Here is a 21462-nt window from a genome sequence, read left to right on the forward strand (position 1 = left end):
CCTTGGCCAGATCGAGGTAAGCTGTATCGACTGCCTTGCCTTCATTGACAGTCCTGGTGACTGACTCAAAGAAGCCAACCAGGTTGAGCAGGCATGATCTCCCTTTCACAAAGCCAAACTGCGTGGGGTCTAGAGTTTGTAGATGTCCTTTATCTTTGTTAAACAGGTCCATGATGATGCGCTCTATAGCTTTACATATCAGACGCATCAGGCTAATGGGACGATAATTCCCAGGGTCTGTATTCGCTCCCCCTTTATGGAGAGGGATGACTGTAGCAGTGCGCCATTCGGTAGGGGCAAAGCCTGAGGTGAGGCTGTGACTGAACAGGGCACACAGATGTGTGGCCAGTTCACTTTGTAGTTCATGTAGAACACAGCCAGGGATATTTTCGGGTCCCATGGAAGCTGTATTCTTGGCCTTGGACAATGCAGCTTTAACCTGTGCTGCAATAATGCTGGGTGCCTGGCATTCTTCCGGTATTGTGATTGGTCCTTTGGGAGGGACAGAGGGGTAAAGTTGGCCTAAATTTGTCGGCCAGTATGTTGGCAATATCTGTTGGCTCAGTATATTAAGTACCATTGTGCAGTAACTCGGAGCAAATCTGTCCGTGTGTTAGTGTTGAAGGTGGTGAGTTTCATAAATGTGTAGTATGTGTGTGTGTTTTTTGTGTGTATGTTTGACAGTGTGCAAAAGAAGTGTAGGGTGCGTAATGGTAATTTTTTGTGTTTTTCTTGATAGTGCAACATTGGAGTTGGTCTATATAAATAATGGGGGTGTGCAGGGTGGCTTGCCCCCGTGCTTATACATCGATTATGTGGGTTTTGTTGGTGTGTGTTTTGTTGCTTTGTTACAGTGTAGGCAGGGAGATCTTGTTTGTGATTTTATGGTGAAGGGTATATTAAAAAACTGAATGTCGCTTGCTGAAAATTCGGTACTATGAAATTTCAGTTTAGTGACATTTGTTTTTTTAATATTTAGTTGTAGTACGTGGTCGGTATTTTCTTCTTGAGATACTGAAACACGTTCATTCAGTATTTCAAGATTTGAAAGTAGACCCCTGAGTCTACATGGGCAGCAGCAGATTCAGGTTTAGGCCTCTTAAGTATTTTGTTATGAATGGACAGGACATCAAGGGTAGAGGAGTCCGCCATTTAATCTTGTGCTAGTTGTTTAATGCACTGAGTCCCCAAGTTAGAATTAAGTGACTATAAATGAGTTCTTAATGTTTTAGGAATCAAGGACTGGCAGATTGTACAATTTTTATAGTCATGCTCTGCGCCTAAGCAAAAAAGGCTCTGGGAGTGGAGATCCTTGCAGGGAATCTGCCTACTGCAACACCACTTTTGGCTCCAAGTTGACATCTTGCAGAGCAACAACAAGAGCAATACAAGCAAGAAAAAAATGAAGGATTCCCCAACACGGCACTTATCTGAACCAAAGGCCACACGCAGAACAGATTGACGGGTGAGAGACCCGAGTTTGGACTGGCAGCAAGACAGTCTGGGGACTGACACTCATACGTCCACATATGTACCCTCATAGGCTTAGATCATACTTCGGACATAGGACTCTATGGAAGGGCTTGACTTTGGTAAACTGGCCAAATGTCTCTGCAAGATAATCTAACAGATTGGAATACTGTGACAGTGATCTACAGCAAGAAATCTACGGAAACAAAGTCTGCGTTTTATCATCTGGTATTACTGTTTCCTTAAGCAAGTACTTTACAAACTGGCTATTTATCTGTTTTCATTTTCCAGACATAACAATTTCAAAGATTTATATCTACAAAAGTGAAAACTGAATAAGCAGTGCTTTCTTTCCTAATAATGAAAAAGCAAACTGGCGTACCAGCTTCCTTCAGTCGAACCAGCACTGGATACTGAATAAAAAGTTTTTTAATGGTGACCAAAAGGGAAGTCCATTCCTCTCGACGTTCATTCTGCGCCACCACCCTGAAATTCACAAGAAAAGTAAATGAAAACAAAATAACTACCTGGAGAGCTTACATGTTATACACTGAGCAAAATACTACCAAAGTCTAGTAAATAAACTACTTCTGACTATATACCTTAATATCCAGGAAAAAAAATCAGAAACAGTTTAGATGTCATTACAATTAACATAGGTTTAGATTTGCATTTATATCACTTTCTCTAATTTCTTCTCCATGTTATCCATGCCTAGACATTTTTTTGCACTTTTCACCTTACAATTGTCAGTAACATTTCCATATTCAGCAGCTTAGGACTATGATCCACCCAGCATATAACAAAGTTCATAGCTGTTATCATGCATATGTGCCTCTTTGTGATGCAAACTAGGATGGATGACTTCAAAGGTGAGCTCAGCAAACAAGGTTCCCTACAACTTGAGAAGTAAAACAGTCAAATACTTGCCAGCTGCTAAGGATATGAGACACTGAAGCACTACAAGAGAGAGAGCACTCGTGCCCCTGCTGACCCCCCCCCCCACTTGATAAGTATCCCTGGTGCTACAGGAGATGGACAGGCATGGAGGACAGTGAACCAGCTGACATTGGTTTACCTATCGTTGCAGGAGGGAGTTGACATTCCACTACAGAAAAATGTTCTCCGCAGGAAGGCCCAGAGGTGCGCTTTATAACCAAAGGAACACATGAACAGATCCAGCACCGACATGCATGCTCTCCAGATGAACAGTGCAGGTTTGTTGGCTCATGCACTTAAAGGGGCTCAGTAAACCAGGCAATACACTGAAATTAGTAGCAGTAGCCAATACGAGAGGGGCTCAATAAACCAAGCAATGCACTGAGGTTATTAGCCAATGTGAGAGGGGGGGCTCAGTAAACCAGGCGATACACTGAGGTTATTGGTCAATGTGAGAGAGTTGCAGAGTGTCGCGACTTACTCTTGTTATCATCAGACATTAAGAGGACGGACATTAACGGAACCACCAAATAAACAGGCTGGATGGTAACTTAGATGAAAGTCAATAAAAAGAAAGGTGCGATTGAATAACTAAACACTCATAATTCAGAAAATTTCTCTGACAATGTGGGGATTTCATAACCTGTAGTGCACTGACTGCCCTGCCACCCCCAAAATGCTTAAAGTAGGTGCCAGCATTTAAACAACCTATTTCAGTTTGCTTGTTAGAATTTCAAGGTGAAACACCATATAATCCTTCTTCAAATGTTACCCAGTTAACAATATCAGTTAAGTAATTATAATAAAACAGCTGGCAAAGTATAAAATGCATGCAAAAGAATGCTACTTTTAAACAGTAAATTTAAATCTTGCTGCTCGGGAATGGAAGAAAACAAATAAATACATATGAAAGCGTACATACATATCTAGTTAATCCATTCTAGCTTTGGTTTTATCTGCTCCATACTTGTGTACACTGTGTTCTAGAAACATCTGCCTCCTTGTCAGTGTACACCTTGAAGTCACATGTCAATCAGGAAGATGCTTCCAGCTCCTGCACTACCCCAACTCGATTCAATTCTTCTGTGCTAATGAAACATTAAAGGGCAAACAGAAAAAAGCATACATATACACAAGCATTAACTATCCATTTTTCTGACTTAGAGGAATATGCAAAGACAGAGAGTGGCGACAGAGGGTGTTTAGAAATGGAGGATTGAAGAAAAATATTAACTACCTAAAAACTGAAAGTCTTCTGACAATTCAACTGATAAGACAGTACTCAGCTGTTACACCTAACTAAAAAGGCATTTTGCAATGGGTACCTAATGGCAGGAATATACCCAAGCACTCTAAATTAAACCTCCCTGGGAGGTCAGAGCTGAAGGAAGGCCAAGGGCAAAAAAATGAGATGCTGGAGTCCTGAAGCACTGAGGTACCAGAAGAGGCCAGCTCATGGAATCGTGGTCCTAAACAATGCCTGAAGAAGGAATGAGCCAATGATCAAATGACAACAGCAAAACTGACTGCAACACAGACATTCTTGAAACAAGGACAGAAAGTAGCTACACTTCTGATCAAGCAGAGACATTCTTGAAGCAATCACGGAAAGAAGATACACTTCTGGTCAAGCAGAGACGTCCGTGAAGCGAGCACAGAAAGTAGCTACACTACTGGTCAACTGGCACTTCATATGTTCAGAGGCTCATAGATTAGTACTAGGCTAACTGCTCTTGTTAATTAATTGTAAGCCTAGCCAATTGCCCCATATGAGAATCAAGCCCTGCACCTTGTGTCTGTAAGATAAACAGCTTAGCCATTATGCCAACTACCTGACTACAAATGTAAACACAGTTAAGAATCCACTAGGAAAGGACCTACTTAGCCACAGAAGTCCCAGAGTAAGGAAATCAAATAACTGGTCTGCTGTCTTCATAAAACCATAAACCCTGTCAACAGAGAAAACATGAACTGATGTACATCGAATCCACAATACAGCATAAATCTTAAGTGGATATTAAAAGCAGAATGTCTGAGTGGGAAGCATTTCAAGATGTAGTTAGTAAATTGAAAGAACTGGAAGACGAGGCTAAAATGGAGAACTTTTATTTTACCGACATTCCTTAAAGAGTCTACGGGAACACAACGTACTGAGTTCATGCAACAGCAGATAGTATGTAAAGTGATAAGCAGCAGAGCGATCTGCTGATCGACACAGTCCATTGGGTAATTTATGCAAACAGTAGAAGGAGGAATCAGCAGATACCTATTATTGCTAAATTCCACAATTATCAAAAGAAGGAAATGTTCGTTTTACTGTGGCAGAAGGGTAAAACTTTGATGTTGGGTACTAGTAAAGATTATTTGAAACAAGTAAAAAAGAATACTCTGCCCAGATGATAGAAAAAAAGAAGTAAATTTAAACAATCAGGGCATGCAGGGAAGCTGGGATAAATCTACGTTTGTATTATTTATTTTATTTATTTATTTAACATTTGTTTACCGGGAAAGTCCAACTTGGAACAAAGCCAATTTTTAGTGAAGGCCCGGGAAGAAAAGTACAGTTGTGTACACTTACCATAAATGTAGATGTTCGAGTGTACTCACTGTTGCAGTCATTACATTTGGGTAATCCTGCTGACAGGTTGCCCTCAGTCGGCCTGAATTCCAAAGTCCTGGGTCCTGCGTCAGCTGCTGTCGCCCCTTCTCTGACGTCAGGTCGTCAGGGGTATCAAAGATGCGGCCGACGCCATTTTCTTTAGTTTTTCTTGCCCCAGATGTCAGGTGCCCCCTAAAGGGGTAGCCAAAATTTATATATATATATATATATATATATATATATATATATATATATATATATATAAATACATGCACCAATATAAACTTTACCTTCCTCTACAAGCAAATACACCACATAGGTTCCATCGGAAGAAAGGGGGATGGCGGGTGGGTAACCTGGACTGCAACAGTGAATACACTCGAACATCTACATTTATGGTAAGTGTACACAACTGTACTATGTTCTTCGTGTTTCGCTGTTGTAGTCATTACATTTGGGTAGAGTCCCACAGCTATGGTTGGGAGGCTGGAGCTAAACAGCGTTAGGAGCGGCTATGAGGCCCTGCAGAACTGCAGTGGCAAAGCCTGCCCTGGATTTAGAGTAGAGTGGCAGATGATAGTGCTCTGTAAAGGTGTGCACTGAACTCCAAGTAGCAGCCTCTAAAATGTCCTTGGTTGGTACTCCCCTGAGAAAAGCTGCTGAAGTGGATGCAGCTCTGGTTGAATGTGGCCTAATGCCCTTGGGCACTGGCTTGCCATAGTGTAAGTAGCAGAAACGAATGCAGTGGCCTATCCACTTTGAAATAGTCTGCTTTGAGATAGCCTTTCCTTGTGATCCTGCAGCATATGCCACTAGTAATTGCTCTATCTTTCTGAAAACTTTGGTTCTGTCCAAGTAGAATCTAAGCTGTCTGTGTACGTCCAAAGAATGCAGAATTCTCTCCCCCTTATTCTGTGGATTTGGGTAAAAAGTTGGCAGATGAATAGATTGGTTAAGAGCCACACTGGACACCACCTTAGGCATAAATGTTGGGTTTGTCCTCAGAGAGATCCTGGTCTGGATAAAAAAATGATAAAAGGTTCCACAGTCATGAGTGCCTGTAGCTCTGAAACTCGTCTTGCAGAAGTTATTGCTAGGAGCAGAGCTGTTTTCCAAGATAAAAACTTTATATCAGCAGTAGCAGCTGGCTCAAAAGGAGGCAGGGTGAGTTTTTCCAAGACATAGTTGAGGTCCCATGCAGGCATTGGTGATCTCCTTGGAGGACTTAAATTTTTGGCTCCTCTGAGGTACTGCTTTAATAAGGGATGAGAAAAGATTGGTGGCTCTGTATTGTAATGAGCCAAAATGGCAGAGGCATGAATTTTAATAGATGAAAAAGATAGGCCTTTGTCCAGCATCTGAGTTAAGTATTGCAAAATCTGAGGAATATTTGGCACAGCTGTAGCAGTTCCTTGTGCCTGGTTCCAAGCACAGAATCTCTTCCATTTTCCAGCATAAGATTTTCTAGTACTAGGCCTTCTGGCTTCCAAAATGACATCCATCACAGCTTTACTGAGAGGTGTGATTTGTATAACTACATTATTCGCCATGCTGCCTGGTTTAAAGTCCTGGGTTGGCTGCGCAGGATCCGATTGTTTTGCTGGGACAGTAGATGAGGTATTTGAGGTAAAGTCCAAGCTGGGCATTGAGACAAGTTCCTTAGTATTGGATACCAGTACTGGCGGGGCAAGTCTGAGGCAATCAGCATCATCTGTGGCTTTCTCCTGTCTGACCTTTAGGAGTACCTTGGGGAGGAGAGGCTGTGGGGGAAAGGCATATACTGATAGATTTTTTCAGCTGAAAGATAGGGCGTCCACTTTCCATGCTTGTCTGTGATAAATCCTTGTGCAGAATCTTTTTAGTTGGTAGTTGTGAGGGGAGGCGAACAGATCTAAGTCCGGGCATCCCCATTTCCTTGTTATCATGCTGAAGACTTGTGGATCCAGCTGCCACTCGTGGGGATCCATGAGGTTTCTGCTTAGTTCATCTGCCAGAGTATTTTTCCTTCCTGGCAGGAATTGTGCCTGCAGATGTACTTGGTAAGTCAATGCTGTGTCCCCACAAAGTCATGGCTAGTCTGCAAAGGGGGTAGGAATGTGTGCCCCCCTGCTTGTTTATATACCACATGACCATGGTGTTGTCCGTCTTTATTAGTAGTTGTCCCGGATGAAGTAGATCTTACTAGCTGTTCAAAATGCCCTGACAGCCTTCATCTCTTTTTGATTGATATGTAGATGCATTTGTTTTGAGGTCCATGTGCCCTGAATGCATCTTCCTGCCATGTGGGCCCCCCAGGCATAATCTGATGCATCCATTGTTAGTGTCTGCCTGGCTGGGGGTAATGTGAATGGCTGTCCCTTGTTTTGGTGACAAGCCTTTGCCCACCATCGAAACTCCTGTTGCAGGCAGAGAATGAGAGTAATCATAGTTTCCAGGCTGTGGCAATGTTGAGTCCAAACACTTTTTAGGTACCATTGAAGTTTCCTCATATGCAGTCTTGCATATGGAATTAGTAGGATGCAGGATGCCATGAAGCCCAAAGCCTGCAGAATTTTTCTTGCAGATAACTGGGCCTTTGTTGCCAACATTTTGAAACAGGTAGTCAGTTGCCTTTGTTTGTCTGGCGTGAGATAAGCCACCTGGGCAGTTGTATTTAAGCTTGCACCCAGGAATATTATCTCTTGAGAGGGTACTAGTTTTGATTTATTTTCTTTGACTGTATACCCTAGGCATGTTAGAAGTCTTTTCACAAACGCCAGATACTGTAGAAGACCGTCCTTGTTCTCTGCTTGAATTAGACAGTCGTCCAAGTAAGGATATATTTGTATTCCTCTTTGTCTGCAGAATGCAATTACTGGTGCCAGGCACTTTGTAAAGACCCTGGGCGCAGTAGATAAGCCAAAGGGCAGTGCAGAGAATTGGTAATGCATTGAGTCAGCCTTGAATCTGAGGTATATTCTGCATATTTGTCTGATTGGGACATGCAGGTATGCCTCTTTTAGGTCTAAAGTCATAAGCCAAGCGTTCTTGCCCAGCACGGGCAGAAGCTGCTGTAGAGACAACATCTTGAATTTGGTATATCAAGGAATGTGTTCAGAATAGATAGGTCCAGTACTGGCCTTCAGGCCTTGTCCTTTCTGGGTATCAAGAACAGTCTTGAGTAAAATCCTTGTCTCTGCTCTTGCTCTGGTACTTGCTGAATGGCCCCCATGTCCATGAGGGATGAGACTTGTTTTTGTGCCTCTGCCCATTGATTTTTTGGCAGATCTGGCCAGCCGTTTGCCTTTGGCAGGGTATGGAATTGGAACTTGTAGCCTTGTGACAAGATATTTAGAACCCACTTGTCCTGGGTTATGATGTGCCAATTTTGAGAAAAAAGTGCTAATTTTCCCCCTAAGGGTGCTGCCAGGAGATAAGTGCTTGGTGCAGGCAGGGGGAAGTCAATGGGACTGTTTCCTGTATGGTTGTGATTTGTCTTCTCCAACTTTGGAGGTAGAAGCACCCCACTGCTTTGACCTGTATGAACTTTGCGCCTGGAATCTGCCCCTTTGAGGTCTGTCTGACACAGTAAAGGACCAATTCTTTGTTGGCCAGTGTCTACTAAACCTAGGTGGCTGTACTTGTAAAAAATCTTTGACAGTTTGCATAGATTTTGCTTTGTCCTCCATTTTCTTTAACACCTCTTCTGCCTTAACACCAAACAAAGTATCATGCTGTAAAGGTGCATCTAATAATTTAACTTCGACATGATCAGGCAGATTTTGTTCCTTTAACCAAGCATGGTTCCTAATTACAGAACCCATAACTGCGGCCCTGCAGGAGGCCTCCAAAGAATCAAAACCACATTGCAAAGTATGCTTTAAAACTTGTTCAGCTGCATGCAATAAATCCTGCATTTCCTTGTTTTCTGCACATTCAGGGTTTAACAACATTTTCTGTTTAAGCAATGCCATGACATGTTGCTGATATTTGAGCATATGAAACTGACAGTTTAAGGCCCTTATAGCCAAGGTAGCAGATGTGTAAACCTTTTTTCCCCATCTATCCAGTGCCCTAGAATCTCTGTCAGATGGGGTAGGGTTTTTTGCAGTGGAAGCCTTAACTCCTTTGGGACCCTGTGAAATAGTTTCTGGGTCTGCAGCAGGGTTTTTAAAAAGGAATTTATGAGAGTCAGGAACCCTGTAATATCTGTCAGGCTTAACAGGAGCTGGAGGTAAGGAGTCAGGGGTAAGACTAGACTCCGAAAACACATCATCTGCAATGTCTAACACAGGTGGAATGGCTAGTGGCCTGTGTTGAGGTAGTAAAAGGAAATCCCTGAGCCTCTTTTTAGATTCTGAAAAATCTTGGCTCTCCCAGTGGAAATGCTCCCTCATGGTATGCAAGGTTTCCCCAAAAGAATAGTCCTCTGGAGGAGAAGCTGAAGGTATAGATTCTTCAGCATCAGAATCCTCACATGGGGGAAGAGAATATTCCTGATAAGAAGAGGAATCAGAAGAAATGGAAATCTGATCTGAAGATTCATAGTCAGTCTCTTGCCTAGGCCTCTTATCAGTAGGGGGATGGGAACCCCTGATCAAGGTAATTAAGTCTTCGGCCATTTTGAGCATCTGTTTTTTGGGCATAGAGGCCTGACCACGTGGCTCTTGAGTTTGTTAGAAGGTGCTTTAGTCTTTGCCTTTGAAGCTGAAGTCGGTTTAATGTAAAGATGTTTAGGTCTGAATACACCCTCAGAAGCCGGTGCCTGCTCAGCGGCTCCGGACCCATCTGAAGGAATAGTATCCGAGGCTCCAATACCTTGAGTTTCCAGTGGCATGTCCAACTCCACGTGGGAGTCGGTAGCGGCCTGCGACTCTAAAGTAGCGGGTGTCAGGGGCTGCGAAAGGGCCTCACTGAGAACCAGCGAACCGGCGATTGGCTTAGGAGAACTTCATCGTCGGTTTTGGGCCTCGGTTGTCTTTCTCTCTCCTTTTCTTTGCGTTTTTTGTGAACTCTGGTAGTTGGATGGCTATACGACGACATTTCTGGATAATTAAACCGGCGTCCAAAACAGTTTAAAGCAAAATCATACCGACGCTTAATAGTGAGATGGTTAAATCTAGCACAAAACTGAAAACCAGAAACATTGTGATCAGGGCCTAGGCAAGGAATACAGTAAGAATGAAAGTTCCTATGAGGTATTTGCTTTCCACAAGAAATACAATTATTAACTTTTTCTGACATAGGTCTGGAGCAAGAAAAAAGTTTCCCCAATGGGGTACTTAGCTTTATTGAAGACTTTGGATCTGAAACTCGAACACGAAAATCTCAGGAGTCGGTCGACCGGCACTTGCGAACTGCTTCTGCTTCGGGCACCGCGCGGCAAGAAAGACTGAAGAAAATGGCGTTGGCTGCATCTTTTATACCCCTGACGTCAGGGAAGGGGTGACAGCAGCTGACGCAGGACCCGAGGGCAACCTGCCAGCAGGATTACCCAAATGTAATGACTGCAACAGTGAAACACGAAGAACATCACTCCAGATGAAGTTAGAGGAAACCCATACGAACACAGGGGGGACACGCAGACTCCACACAGAAGGAACCCCAGCCAAGAATCGAACCGGAGAAGCTCTTGCTGTAAGGAGACAACACAACCACTGTGCCGTCTACCTTCTAGTATACCTTGCATACTTAATGGCTTCTTTCCCAGTGATAATAAAACATTTATGTACACATAGCAAGCTAAAAAAAATCACACTGATAACTTGAAACAACAATCAGAGTAAATGATCTGTAGGCACTAGCAAGGCAGGAATTCTGAACAACCAGACAGGAGAAATATTATTGCAGCCACTCTCCCTATTAAAAAAAAAAAAATAACAAATAAGATTATTATTTAGCTGAAGTGCAGTGTGGCAACTGTTGCTGTATGACAGCATTTGATATGGGATTGCATTTATTCAGTTAAGGTTTGGATACTTCCATTTTTTTAAGTTTTGCTCTTATATTACATTTTGCTTTATTTTAATTTTTGTTTTACTTCAAATGTTTTTCTTCTTGGAGTTTAAAAGTTCTAGGCTAGGGTCAGATGAAGTTTCATTCATAGACTGAAAAGGAATCCAATCAAGCTTATTAGGAGCTGAAAAAAAGGATTTCTTATTTATCTGCAAGTATTTTCTGCATTACTTAGTTAAAGTGCTGTCCCTCTCTGCTGCTGTCTTGACTGCATTTGACTTTTCTCGCCCACCTGACTCACCTCTATTGTGCTTTGAAACTTGGTGGCTTTTGAACTGCTCACCATAGTTCTCAACCTCTTGACACAAAACATCTGAACACAGCCAAAAATAATGGGGGTCAAAGCCTCAAAATAGGGACAAATGTTAAATATTGTACTTATAAACTTAGAAATTTGCTAGAATAGTCTTGTGTTATCATGCACTTCCTGAAGATATGAAGTCTGAAACTCAAAGGTGAATTCAGTCCTCACTGATTTGCCAGAAAAATCCATAAAAGTAAACATTTTATAAGAAAAAGACCAAAAATATGAGTCAAAAATGTGAACATTCTGGGAAAATCTGGATAGTTGAGAGGTATGCTGCTCACCCCTACTAAAAAATTTGATTTTGGATGCCCCTCCCAGCGTCATCTCATCTGCACATTCAACTGGCCACTGACAGATCCACTGGGAAGGCCCTCGACCTAGACTCTTAAAAGATTAAGTTATCTTTTGTTTTATATCATCACACCCACTCAGTACACATTACAAAACAGTGGCAAAAAATATATGACTATCTACCAAGATTTTTTGTGAGGACATAAAGCAGAAATGTGTCTTCGTAGCAACTCATTCATTAAAGACTTACTTGTAAAAATCTTCATAGAATCTGTTTTCATGATCTTGACGAATGGAGGGACGACTAGCTTCAGGAAACTCATCTAAAGGCAAACAGAACATAAAATAAAAACTACTTGCAGGGCTCCTCTCAACAGAACAACAGACATCTCATAGAAATAACACATTCGAGCCTGCAAATTAGTGTAAGGTACTTATCTACTGAGGACAATTCATCCTACTAACCCTTTCTTGCTGCCTAGTAGTTCTGTCAGTCACTCCTCTACCCTCTTCTAACGGTTTCTCTGTAACTGCCACATTTCCCTGTTTGACTGAGATGTATGCAATCATGACCCAAGTTCCAGCTCAACTCCTCCACTCAGCGGTTGCCAGAACCTCATATTTAAACATCTTAAGCTAAGATGAGGCCGTCATTCAGACTTTCCAATGAACCACAGCACCTTAGTGGAGGAAATAAAAACACTAGGCAAAAAAACTATACTTTAAAAAACAGGTAGCAACTCACTCTGTGGATATGGTAACACACTTTTAATTACTACTTAATATTCATTTTAAATTGTACAGTTATCGAAGTTGCAAGTGTACCACATTTGACACACAGTTCCATTCGTAAGAGTTACAGAAGTATAACCAAAGCATGATTGCCACTGCACTTATAAAATGTTATACATAAGCTGAATGGCACTGTATTATGTAATATGGCTTCTGGAATGTCTAGAAAACAAAATGAGGTTTCCCACATTTGCAGATTTCATTGACAGCTGTTTTCACTACTACTGCTTTTGCGCTTTAGTTGTCAGGAAAAAGTAAACGCCTTTGCTCAATTATCATTTAAGACACTGACACAGTACATTAATAGAAAACAGGCCATATTAACATTTTTTTTATTTAAATACATTTCACAGACATCTTTCTTCACAATAGCTCTCACTTTGTCCAACATTACATAAATTGCCCAATTCCTGCCTTCCCATAAACCTCGCACCTCCTCCTGCTGAACATTATTCTGCACGTATTGTTCCCATAAACTCCATTTATTTCAACGTAGTTTGCTCCTTCACATTTCTGAACATCCAATTTCCATTCCTTTTATCTCTAACAACTCTTAATTCTTCAAATACAGTTGGTTTATTTTAACTTCCATTTTCTACTAAATACATTTTTGGTAGTCAAAAGAATTAAATTTGATAAGGCCTTGCTTTGTTTAAGCAATTCAGATCATGTATCCCAGCTCAAAATAATCATTTCCTTAATTACAAACATTGGCTCCCCCAAAATTTCAGACAGCATATTCTGTAGGGATTTTTTAAAACTCTACCAGCTTATTACACTCCCCAAAAAAGCATACGTCTCCCATTATCACTTTCTTCCTCATCACACCTCAATGTTTACTATTTGTATGGGTACTTCCCAAGATGACTGCACAAGAATTCCAGCTCTCCCAGTGTGAAAACAAACTCAGAAAAGAGAGCCAGTGAATGCGTCTTTCTGGGTAAATTTCAGTTACTGGCTAGCAAGTGCACTGCCTGCATGTTAGGAAAAAAGAAAATTCTGATAACTTTACGGAAAATCAGTCACAAAAGCTGAGAAAACAACACTGGGTAGAAAGAATTCTGCAGCTACTCAGCAAAAAGCAGTTCAGTCTCCAGCTTTGGTGTTAAGACAACTTCCAGTAATCTAGAGGAAACAATAAGTCAAATGTGCTCAGAGCTGATTAAAATGAACAAAACACAATGAAAGAGTATATTAACTCAAACAACAAAAGGCTGAAAAAAATGGAAGAACCTTTAATCAGATATTCAGATGAGCTGATAAAACTGCAAAAAATCAGGGACTGACATGAAGAAAAGGCTGGTTGAGTATGGTACTTGTTCAAAAAGAGATATTACTAAAAATGGTAGAATTAGAGGATAGAGGACTTACAGCAGAAATTCTCAGGCTTTCCCCAACAGAGAAACTAGAAGGAACAGACTTTTAATTTTATGAAAGCAGAAATAAGCAACTGGACTGGTATTCCACAGTATTTTTGTTAATTGAAAGGGCACATTGTGCATACGCTCCAAACATGGACACGAGAAAGCAGCCAAGACCTGTATTAGTAAAGATGCAATCCTACTAACAGAATTCTGACAAAACTGTGGCAGAACAACAAAGCACTAAAATTAAGAGACAGTAGAGTGTTTGTGAAAAATGATTATTCACTGTACAGCAGGCAGAAGAGGAGTAAATTTATTCCAGCAATCATGGTATGTTGAGAATCAGGTGTGAATTCAAACTGCTGTATCCATCTTCAGAATATTTTTTTCCTGATGGGTCAAAGTTATTTTTTGATGCAGAACATGCTAAGGAAGAAATAGAATAGTTCTTCCAACAAAAAGTGAGCTATAAAACAGAAGGGGATTCTGTTTCTTATTCTTTGCATAATAAAGCCCATATGCCAGTGAAACCTTTTCCAGTGTTCCAAAGGAAAACACTTGAGAGAGAGAAAAAAGCACCGGAGTTGAAAGGGATAACCAGCAGTACACTGGAAATGAACCAGAAACTGGATGTGGGAAATGGAGATCTTTTTCTCCTTTCAGCTTTTCCCAGTTAGGGGTTGCCACAGTGGAACCACAGGCCACAGAATAATTGGTAGTGGAGTTTTAGTGTTGAGTTGCCAGCTCAGCACTCAACCTTCCACAGAAGACTCACACACACACACACACACACACACACACACACACACACACACACACACACACACACACACACACACCCCTAGGGCCAATTTAGAGTGTCCATTCTACCTACAGCATCTCTTTGGGATGTAGGAGGAAACCACAGCACCCAGAGGAAACCCAAGTGACCACAGGGAGGACATGCAGACTCTGCACAGAAGGCACCCCAGATGAGAATCGAACCAGGGAACCTCTTGCTCTGAGGCAAGTTATTATTGTAACTCCAATAATAAGTAAGAATTCAGGGAATATGAGTGGATATTGCGTTTAAATGCTGATCATGCCCCTGGCATAAATAGAATGATTTCTATGAAACCTGTTTCAAAGTTTAAACAAATGTGTTTGAGATATTAATTTTAAATGGCTCTTAAATGTTATTGGCTGTGTGATACCATGCAATTATTTTTTTGTTTTATATTTAAATGAATTCTTAACTTGAATTGTTATACTGATGAAGGATTATGTCCGAAAGCTCTATCACTAAAAGTGTTGACATTGTGACTTCATGCTGTTTTTTTTATTCTGAAGAGACAGAGTGAGTCCCCAGCTACCTAAAATCCCAGGTGTATCTAAGGAAGGATATTTCTGAGCCAAAGGCTGCTCTTCCCCTCAAGACCAGATCCAGTATGTAATGAGTGATAAAAGTAAAAGGGTTTCCCCAAGTAGCAGCTGCACTTATAGCATCCATGGAAGCTCTAGACAGAAAGAATGAAGAGGTCACCATGGACCTAGTTCAGTAGGCTTTTAGAGGTTTTGTCAAGGTTAAACCCAACTTCTTATAGATAAATGAAATGCAATACATTAGCCATCTGGCTAAAGTCAGCTTTACCACTGGTTTGCCCAATTTCAAATCAGCTTAGGGCACAAATAACAGATGTGGCTTCCTAATTTCTTTTGCCCAGTGTAAGTAAAACCATAATTGCCTATGAACATCCTGTAAATGCACATACATTTATCTTAGTTAGTAAATTTAGGAAAGAATACTGGCAAATTAATAGATTGATTGACACTGGATTCTGACACCACCTTAGGAAGGAAAGATGCATTGGTACATAAAGTGACTCTCTATCGTTATGAAAAATCAAGTAGGGAGGATTAGATGACAATGCTTGAAGTTCTGGAATACTTCTAGCAGAGGTAATGGCCACTAAAAAGATAGTTTTCCAGGTCAGGAACTTAAGATTGCATTTACTTGCTGGTTCAAAGGGAAGATGAATTAAGGCCTGCAGTACCAAGTTCAAATCCCATGGTGGAGCAGAATCTTTTATATGGGGTCTCAGCAGGAGTGTGCTTCTCAAATGTAAGACAAATCCAACATGAAACTTAGATACTGCTGCTGCTAACTGAGCTTTAATCATTGAAATGATAGCCCCCGCATTAAAAATTGTTGTCAAAAATTCAACTACACTACATATTGGAGCTGAGAAGTGGTCAATGTGTTTTTGTTGTGCCCAGCAAACAAACCTTTTCCATTTACATGTATAAAGCTTTCTTGTAGAAGGCTTATGGGAAGATAAAAGAATGTGATGGACACGGGAAGAGAGTAGTAGTTGTCTGGCTATTAATGGAATTGGAGAAACCATGCTGTCAGCTTGAGGTTTGAGATATCTGGATGAATCATACCTGTCGGGTGCAACAGAAGGTCTAGAATTGGATCCAGAATTAAAGATTGGTAAAGTATATGAGGCTGCAGGAAGGAGAACCAAATCAATCGAAGCCAGTAAGGTGCAACGAGGATGACCCTGCTCTTCAACCTGGCAGTTTTCTGCAGGAATTTTGGAATCAGGGGAATTAGCAGGTAAGCTTAAATTAGGGCGGGGGGACAATCATGGAGAAAGCATCTCTCTGTCATTCCCCCAGAGGGGGATTAGGGCAAAGTAGCTGCTGCATTTGTTTAGGGGTGAAGCAAAATGCCTGCCCCACTGACAGAAAATATTTTCTGTCACTTTCATGTTGAGAGATCACTCATGAGGTAGAAGAATGGACCTTCTCAATTTGTCTGCTATCACGCTGGACTTCCCTGGAATGTGTGTTGCTTTAAGAAAGCAGCTGGATGAGATCGCCCATCTCCACACAAGGGAGAAGATGTGGTTCCTCCTTGCTTGTTTATGTACCAAATTACTGACGTACTGTCTGTCTTAATCGCAAGTGTCCCCAAAGGGAGAGCACCTAGAATGTCTGCAATGCTAAGAGCACTGGCCTCATCACTATGATGTTGATATACAAATCAGCCTTTTCAGGGGACCAAGTACCTTTGATTTTTTCCCCAGGAAGTGCCCCCCCCCCAACCTGGGAAGCATCTGTGGTCACTATGGCCCTTGGTTGGGAAAGAATAAAGGAATGAACTTGTAGTACTTGGTCTGATTGAATCTACCACCAGAAGTATTTCCTGCACCTCTGAGTGATTGCTATTTGTGCTGACATGCTCTGTTAAAGAACAAACCACTGTGTTGCTAGCATCCACTGAAAAATTATTGCAAGAAATCTTGATAGAGGAACTAAGATTATGGCAGCTGATACTGACCCCAAGGCTTGAAGGATTAACTGGGCTGAAATCTTGGCATTTCGAGTTATTTTCATGACCTGAAATCTGATAGTCTGAATTATTGAGACAGGCTGTCACTGTCATCGCACTGAAGACTGCTCCTATGAATTCCAAAGTCTGTGTTGGTTGTAACTGTGACTTCTAGTAATTTACAGTTATCCTCAGATAAGAACAAATTTTAAAAACCTGATTTCTTGCTTGTTAGTTGATGCCTGGTCGGGGTAGTAACGAGCCAGTCATCTAAATATGGAAACACTCAGAATCCTTGCAGTCTCAAGCGGGCTTCTACCACTGCTATGCATTTGGTGACCACCCTGGGGGCTGTGTGAGGCCAAAGGGCAGTGCCTTGAACTGGTAGTGGCTGGCTCCCAGCCAGAAGTGTTAATACTTTCTGGACTGTCTGTTCATTTTTAATGTGATGGTATGCATCCTGAAGGTCTACAAAGCATATCCTTGCCTAAAAAGGCAGACTAGACTCAACCATGACCATCAGGAACTTTATGCTTTGAACTGCTTTGTTTAAGTTGCTGAGATCCAAAATTGGTCTCCAGTCCTGTTTTCTCTGGCACTAAAAGAATCTTGAGTAAGTTCTGGATTCTATCTGGTCTGGTGGGACCTCTTGGATGACTCTTTCTAGCAGCTTTTGTATTACTAGTGCTGCTGCTTTCCTTTGACTGGGTGGAACATTGGGAATTTTGCATACAGTTGGGGGGTGGAATGGAAACGGGAATTACACAACCACTGGAAATAATCCTCTGCACCCAAGTATCTCTTGTTATATCTAGCTAGACTCTCTGGTGCAGGGATAGTTGACCCTCGATTGGTTTCAGAGGGGGAAAATCGGACCTCCTTTCAGAAGTGCTGACAGGGTCTATCAGAGAAAATCTCTGGACCTTTGTTTTGTGAGCCTCCCCTGCCATTTGGGCAGCATCACCAATTAGAGTTCCCCCTTATGCCCCTAGGTGAATTATTTCCACATGTGTCCTGGAAAAGACCCTTGGACTTTCTAAACGACATCTTCAGACCACCTCACTGATTCCTAGAAAAGGATCTTTGATAGGTTGAATAACATACGCCCACTGCAGAGACGGTCTTCCCATCCTTTTCACACCTGGATAATGTGTCCTTCACTTCTGAGCCAAACAAGGAACTGCCAGCAAATGGAGCATTGACAAAAAAGGACTTGAAAGGTTCTGCAAAATCACATATGCACATCGAGGTATATTGCTTAATGGATATGCCTAAACTCGCTGCCCTTGATGCTCCTTCAGCTGCATGCGAGACAAGCCTCATGGATGAATTAGAAATGGATTGGATGGTAGCCATCTGAGAGGCTACAGATGATTAAGCCTCAGCAGTAATGGTCCCAGAAAGGGATTCTGATAGTTTCTTGATCACGTACCTTTGTAGTCTAGTAAAATATGCAAAATAGTTCATTGACCTTAGAGCAAAGGTAGCCGACACATACACACGCTTTCCAAACCTGTCCATTGCCCTAGACTTCCTGTTAGGAGATGAACAGAGCAACTTCCTTCTTGGTGGCCACTCCACACCCATACCATCCACGAGCACCCCTTTACTCCAGAATTCCTTCCCGAAAGGTGGAGCCAGAATCCAATCAAGTCTCTTAAGGATCGACTCAACTGAGTCAGGCTGCTGAGAGACCAAATCAATGAGCTCATTGGCAGGCAAATTATCCCAGGAGGTAGACAGGCCAGCTCCAAAGGCCTCCAGAAATACTGATTCCTCTGGTGAAGAATTGCTAGAGGACCAAACACCTCTCTGCTTAAGGATCTCAAGGATGCCTCCAAATGAGATGTCTTCCAGAGGTGATGGTGGGAATCCTTCTCCTTCATCAAAATCACTATCCTCTGTGACTGACTCTTTTGGATAGTCCAAGTGCCTCCTCTTGCACCTTCTCGTCCTAGGGACTTCCTTGGTGGGATGCTCCGGTAAAGTGTCGGAAGAGATCATAAATCCCTGCTAGGTGGTCTGGGGGTCTTGAGCTGGCTGCCCCTGTGGCACAGAATGATGTGGCTCCAAGCAAGAAACATTTGGGAACTAGATTGGAGATCTGATGGGGAAGGATCCATCTGTCCTGTCGAAGCAGAGAACACTCTCTTCACTACCTCAAAGGCAGGCTGGTCTGGAGAGAAGGAAGACATTTGCCCCAAGAAGGCAGGTTTCTAGACTGCTGCCTCACTCCCCTCCAAAAGCAATCTCCCTGAGGAGGAAGTTGGATCCGAGCTGTCCAATGCTGAAACTCCAAGGGTTAGAGATGGCTCCAAAAACCTTGGAGTCGATGCCAATGCTCCACAGCCGACAAAGAAGATTTGGCTCCGAGAGTCATCCAGATCCGAAGATGTTGAAGGCAGTGCTCTCAGAGAAAGCTTAGGATCCAACAATAGGCTATCTTTGGATCGGAGCCAAACTGACCTGGAAGGGTTGGAGCCAGGGACTCTGAAGCAACCTGAGGGATCAGAGAAGAAGCAAGTAGTAGTGGTGTGGTAGATGGTTTTTGCATATTGTACAAACTTTCTGGAGATGTTGAGGGCCCAAACAGTAAACACAAAAGGTATGAGCATCCAAAAGGGGCAATTTGTGCCCACATTTTTGACACTTCTTGAAATCGGACAATCCTTAGACATACCAGTGAGTAAAAAGGAGACAGTAAAGAAAGAAGACTTTTTTCCAGACAAGTGCAAGGGAAATACCAAAAATGATAAAAAGATTACACTACAGCAAGAGAACGATATAACTAATTCCTGTGGAGTGGTTTATTTAGCATGCTGCTCTACGTGTTTCTGTTTCTATACTGGAAAAAATGTCAGGAAGCTAGCTAAGAGACTTTATGAACACATTCTAGCTATCAGGAAGAAAGATAAAAATAATGCCTTAGCTAAACACTCTTTAGAATGTCAGGATTTTAGAAAATTTGAATTTTTTGTTCTTGACAGTGTAAATGTGAGCAGTTTAATTAGTAATTACAATATACTACTTGAATGTAAAGAAGCTGAATGGCAAATTCAGCTAGGTGCCGATAAAAGACCAGGACTCAATGAGTTTATAAACTTAAAATGTTTGTATTAGCACAGAAATTGTAATATTTCAGCATATAAGTGTAAATGATGTGGAGATATAAAGTTTTTACACTTAAATTTTTAAGTATTAGGGAGTTATGGTTATCAGGATTGTTTCTTTAAGAGAACTTTTTTTTCACTGAAGCTTTTTAATTGATACAATGATTCACATCCATAGGTTCTAGTTAAACATGTGACCGTGGGAATTGATTTCATTCATTGGTTAAATGTGACTGCATGCAATTGTCATGTGATTTTATAAGCATTGCTTTTTAAACTGGTGAAGTGAAATGTTCAGCCATTTTAATCACTGTTTCTGAAGATGTCTTATTAAAAGTAAAAGGACAAAAGTGCTAAAAATATCTCTATTTGTGACCATCACTTCAGTATTTTAGTGTGGACATTCTGCTTCTTTTTTAATGTTTTTGTGGTGAATTTTACCTTGTCTCCTTTGTCATTTTTCCCCAGTAAAATCCAGCTCCCTCTTGCCTGTTTTGTTTAACCTACTTAAAGTATCCTTATTGGCAAAATCTCATTTCTCGATTCCTGTCTTGGCTAAGTTCTTAGAATCCTTTCTGCAAGTTTCTGATATCAGTATAATATTCTGTATTATTATTATTCTCCTTAAGAATCTCCATCCAGGTAACTTCCAAGATGGCTGCATACTGGGTTAATAGCTTAATTTGAGATTTCCCTGTGTGAAAACAGAAGCTCAGAAGAAAAAGAGGAAGTGAACTTGTACTTTTTTTTCAGATACCTTTATTGAATTATCACTTGTGACATAGGCAAATTTGTATTCATGTAAAAGTAATCAAACTATATTAACATAAACATTATACTTAATATATACTGCTATATATTATATAACCTAATCAATATTACTTATTCAATCCCTGCCTTTTTTAAACAAGAAACATCTTTATTAAACAATCACTTACTACATAGGCAATCATACATTTATATAAATGATAACAAACCATACCGACACAATCCTAGTTGCAAGCATTTTACATCACAAACCATACTGACACACTCCCAGTTGCAAACGTTATACATCACTTATAATCTACCTGGTCTTTCTCACTCCGACATTACATAGTTCATTTAAGTCCTACTGCATTTTAGACCACATTCTTCCCTTGTATGTATTGTTCCCACAATTTCCATTTTTTCATATGTACTTAGCTTCTATCCTTTTCTAAAGATCTCAGTTCCAGTTGTTTTATCTGTGTTACTATGTTTACTACTTCCAGTATAGCTGATTTAGATTTTGATTTCCA

The 21462-nt window shown here is 41.2% G+C and overlaps 1 protein-coding gene across 1 annotated transcript in view; it reads right to left on the bottom strand.

Annotated features, from left to right (window-relative positions):
• Positions 1 to 21462, bottom strand: part of DEPDC5 (DEP domain containing 5, GATOR1 subcomplex subunit) — a 2513958-nt gene that overhangs the window by 1906968 nt on the left and 585528 nt on the right. The window contains exons 12-13 of the mRNA XM_044068865.1: positions 11851 to 11923; positions 1853 to 1956 (exon numbers count right to left, since the gene is read on the bottom strand). Coding sequence (XP_043924800.1) covers positions 1853 to 1956; positions 11851 to 11923 — 177 coding nt within the window. The remainder of the gene's footprint in view (positions 1 to 1852; positions 1957 to 11850; positions 11924 to 21462) is intronic.

The sequence above is a fragment of the Protopterus annectens genome, chromosome 4.part0, assembly GCF_019279795.1.
Source record: "Protopterus annectens isolate FY-2018-M chromosome 4.part0, PAN1.0, whole genome shotgun sequence".
Taxonomy (NCBI): domain Eukaryota; kingdom Metazoa; phylum Chordata; order Ceratodontiformes; family Protopteridae; genus Protopterus; species Protopterus annectens.